The sequence below is a fragment of the Heptranchias perlo genome, unplaced genomic scaffold (genome assembly GCF_035084215.1).
Source record: "Heptranchias perlo isolate sHepPer1 unplaced genomic scaffold, sHepPer1.hap1 HAP1_SCAFFOLD_64, whole genome shotgun sequence".
NCBI classification, from domain to species: Eukaryota; Metazoa; Chordata; class Chondrichthyes; order Hexanchiformes; family Hexanchidae; genus Heptranchias; species Heptranchias perlo.
This window is the reverse complement of record NW_027139666.1, coordinates 4,541,846-4,545,407: the sequence shown is the minus strand read 5'-3', so window position 1 is coordinate 4,545,407 and position 3,562 is coordinate 4,541,846. Positions and strand designations below refer to the sequence as shown.

Sequence of the window (3,562 nt, the reverse complement as noted above, 5' to 3'; positions counted from 1 at the left end):
TTTGAAATGAGCCAAATGGTTCTGTTCATTCTTGGCCCCTTTACCGATTAAGCAACGTGTGACTCCGAAACTGGAGGCAGGATTTCTCAAACCAATCCTGGAGAAACATGGGAGGAAAGTCGAAGTCCGTGTATTTGCATTAATATCTGAAAGCAACCGTCCAAAATTAATATATTCAGAGTGAAACTCTCGGTCACTGCGAGTAATAGCGAACGGCCGTGATCTGCAAAACCGAATATAGTACAACAGGCAAGGGAGGGTTAAATTCGGCCCACATTGTTTTTGTCGCTCTCTGCACTGTCCCTGAGTTTGGGATTAATAGTGTGTCTGTCTCTGGTATAAAAGTGAGAGATGAGATTGCATCTTCTGTCTCTCCACCTGGATTTTCTGGATGAAGCGGAACTTCACAGGTCAGTCTGCAACTGATACTGTGGCACTGTGCATCTCCGCTCGCTCTGTCACCGTATCTGTCTCCCTTTCTCTCTAACTCTCTGGTGCTGTATATGAAGGAGGGATACTGCAATTGAGCGTGACATGAACACACTGATAGGAAGTGTAAGACTGACAGTGTGTGTCTCGCTCTCTCTCTCGAGTGCTGGACATGAAGGTGGGAGACTGTCTGATTTAAAACAGAGAGAATGAAGTGTCCGGGCCTCACTGTAACTGGGGATGTGCTCGGCCCCAGTCCCAGTTCACGGTCATTTTCGTTTCCCAGATTCAGGGCGAGAGTCTCTGCGAGGCGGTAAAACTGGCGGTGAAAATTCGCGTCACAACTCAAACCCCAGCACCTGAGATTCTCCAAATCAGCTGGAATAAATTGTTTGTAAAATGCTGAACCCGTCTGGGAGGGGAGGTGTGGGGAGATCGAATCGGGTCTGGGACTGAATTGGAAGGAGGCGGGTTGACTTGTTATTGAAGGGATTGTATTTAGGCAGGAATATTACTGACTGTTAATTGTAACGGGGCTTATTTAAAAGCTCCGAGTTTCGGGGAATCCTTGAATATGAAGCCGGAGTCTGTAAGGGTTTGTGCGGGCCGCTGTGTTTCGGTTCTATTATCGATAAACGCGTTGAAACTTGCGGGTGGAGAAAGCCGGAGGTGGAGCTGGAAGATCAGAGTCCGCTCTCTGCTCTGTCTGTCACACCTCCTCTCCCGCTTTCTCTGTTTAATCCCCCATATGGAACCAAAGCGGGTAGGTGGACTGTAAACACGGTTTACTTGTTAACAGGACGAAAGGCGAGTAATATTTCCGATCTCCTGGGCACCAGGCAATTCACTGTTAATTGTTTATGAGCAAAGTTACATTTCAGTGATTCCCCGGTGTGTTTGATGCGTTATGTAAATAATCCAAAAAAAAAAGATCGAACAGAAACGGAGTGAAGCGCTGAATTCCACAGGTGTAGAAAGGTTAGTCGATCAGTTCTGGTGATTCTTCACGAGTCCAGCATGGCAAGTAGTTTAAATAAATACAAGAAATCTGGTGATGTGTGGACTGGGGTTCATAAGTCACCGTTTAAAGTACCGGACTGTGGTCGGTGCCCCGACTCCAGTCCCATTAATACCTCATCTCGTCCACAACGAGACAAAAATAGTTCAACGCAACACTGGTAGAATGATATCAGCGTCACCCTTCAGAAAGTAACCAGCCCTTTCTTAGATACACTGGGTGGCTCTGAAAAGAGCCTTTACATCGAGTTACATTGAAACTACGGCATTAAAACAGGCCATTCCACCCAACTAGTCTATGCCGGCGTTTATGCTGCTCACGAGCCTCCCCCTTCCTTACTTCACCTAACCCTATCGGCATATCCTTCTATTCCTTTCTCCCTCATGTGCTGATCTATCTTCCCCTTAAATGCCCCTATGTTATTTGCCTCAACTACTCCTTGTAGTTCGAATTTCACATTCTAACCACTCTCCAGGTAAAGCAGTTGCTCCTGAATTCCCCATTTGATTTATTAGCGACTATTTTATATTTATTACCTGAAGTTTTGAACTCCCCACAAGTGGAAACATTTTCTCTGCGTCCATCCAAAAAAAACCCTAACATTATCTTAAAGACCTCTATCAGGTTAACCCTCAGCCTTCTCTTTTCTCGTGAAACGACATCCAGTCTGTTCAGCATTTCCTGATAAGAATATCCTCCGATTTCTGGTATCATCCTTGTGAATCTTGTTTGCATCTTCCCCAATGACCCTATGTCTATAATTTGGAGGCCAGAACTGTTCTCAGTATTCCAAATGTGGTCTAACCAAGATTCCATACAAGTTTAACATAACTTCTTTGCTTTTCAATTCTACCCCTCTAGAAATGAATCCTAGTGTCTGATTTGCCTTTTTATGAACTTATTCACCAGCGTCGCTACTTTTTGTAATTTGTATATCTGTACCACGAGATCCATTTGCTCCTCAATCCCGTTTAGACTTTTATTATCCAAGCAGTGTGTGATATCCTTATTCTTCATTCTGCAAGTTTATTAATGTCCTCTTGCGTTTTGACACATTCTTCCTTTGTATTAAATACATCCCCCAATTTGATGTCATCAGAAACTTGTGAAATTGTACTTCCGATTCCAGAATCCAAATCATTATTGTAAATTGTGAAAAACAGTGGTCCCAGCACCGATCCCTGTGGAACATCACTTCCCACCTTTTACCAATCTGAGTAGCTACCCTTAACCTCTATTCTCGGTTTTCTGTTTTGTAGCCAACTTGCTATCCATTCTCCCCACCTGTCCTCTGACTCCACGTACTCTGAACTTACCCATGAGTCTAGAATGCGGTACATTATCGAGGGCCTTCGGAAAATCCAAATATATCACATCTACGAAATGAACTTTGTCTATCTTTCTGTTCCTTCTTCAACTGATTTATTAAGTTTGGTCCTGTCCTTGTCCTGTTATTAGTTTAAATCTGGGCCGCTTCACTTGTTCTTGATGCTCCCGCGGCTTTTCTTCGGGAGAAGCACGGCCTGGATATTAGGCAGCACCCCGCACTGAGCGATGGTCACCCGTCCCAGCAGCTTATTGAGCTCCTCGTCGTTGCGGATGGCCAGCTGCAGGTGTCTGGGGATGATGCGGGTCATCTTGTTGTGGGCCGCGTTGTCGGCCAGCTCGAGGATTTCAGCCGTCAGATACTCGAGCACAGCCGTCAGGTAGACCGGGGCACCGGCACCCACACGTTCAGCAGAGTTCCCCTTTCGCAGGAGCCTGTGAAAACGGCTGACAGGGAACTGCAGTTCGGCCCGGGATGAGCGAGACTTGGCTTTGGCTCGAGCTTTACCGCCGGTTTTTCCCCTTCCAGACATTTCCACAATCTCACAAGCACTTTCACAAAGAATGAAGAAATCCACCCGCACTCGCCCTTCCTATACCTTCTGGGGGAGTACAGTGGGGGCAGTTGTGATGGCTCTCTCTCAGAGTGTTTACACTGCCCGCTCACCTTCACTGATATAATTTCTTTCAACTGCTGCAATATTGTCCTTTAGTAATATTGCTGCACTCCCTCCTTTCCCTACTTCTCTGTCCTTTCTAAAGGTCTTGTCGACTTGAATATTAAGCTGC

General features: G+C 45.7%; 1 protein-coding gene across 1 annotated transcript; it reads right to left on the bottom strand.

The window, feature by feature from the left end:
* Positions 1–2,922: 2,922 nt before the first annotated feature.
* Positions 2,923–3,306, bottom strand: LOC137318028 (histone H2A-like). Its single transcript, XM_067981013.1, has one exon. It carries the CDS (start codon positions 3,304–3,306, stop codon positions 2,923–2,925), a length of 384 nt encoding a protein of 127 aa, XP_067837114.1.
* Between the last annotated feature and the right edge of the window lie 256 nt (positions 3,307–3,562).

Bases quoted from the DNA above. Each gene is read 5' to 3' on its own strand.
- LOC137318028 (XM_067981013.1), bottom strand. From the start codon at position 3,306: ATGTCTGGAAGGGGAAAAACCGGCGGTAAAGCTCGAGCCAAAGCCAAG.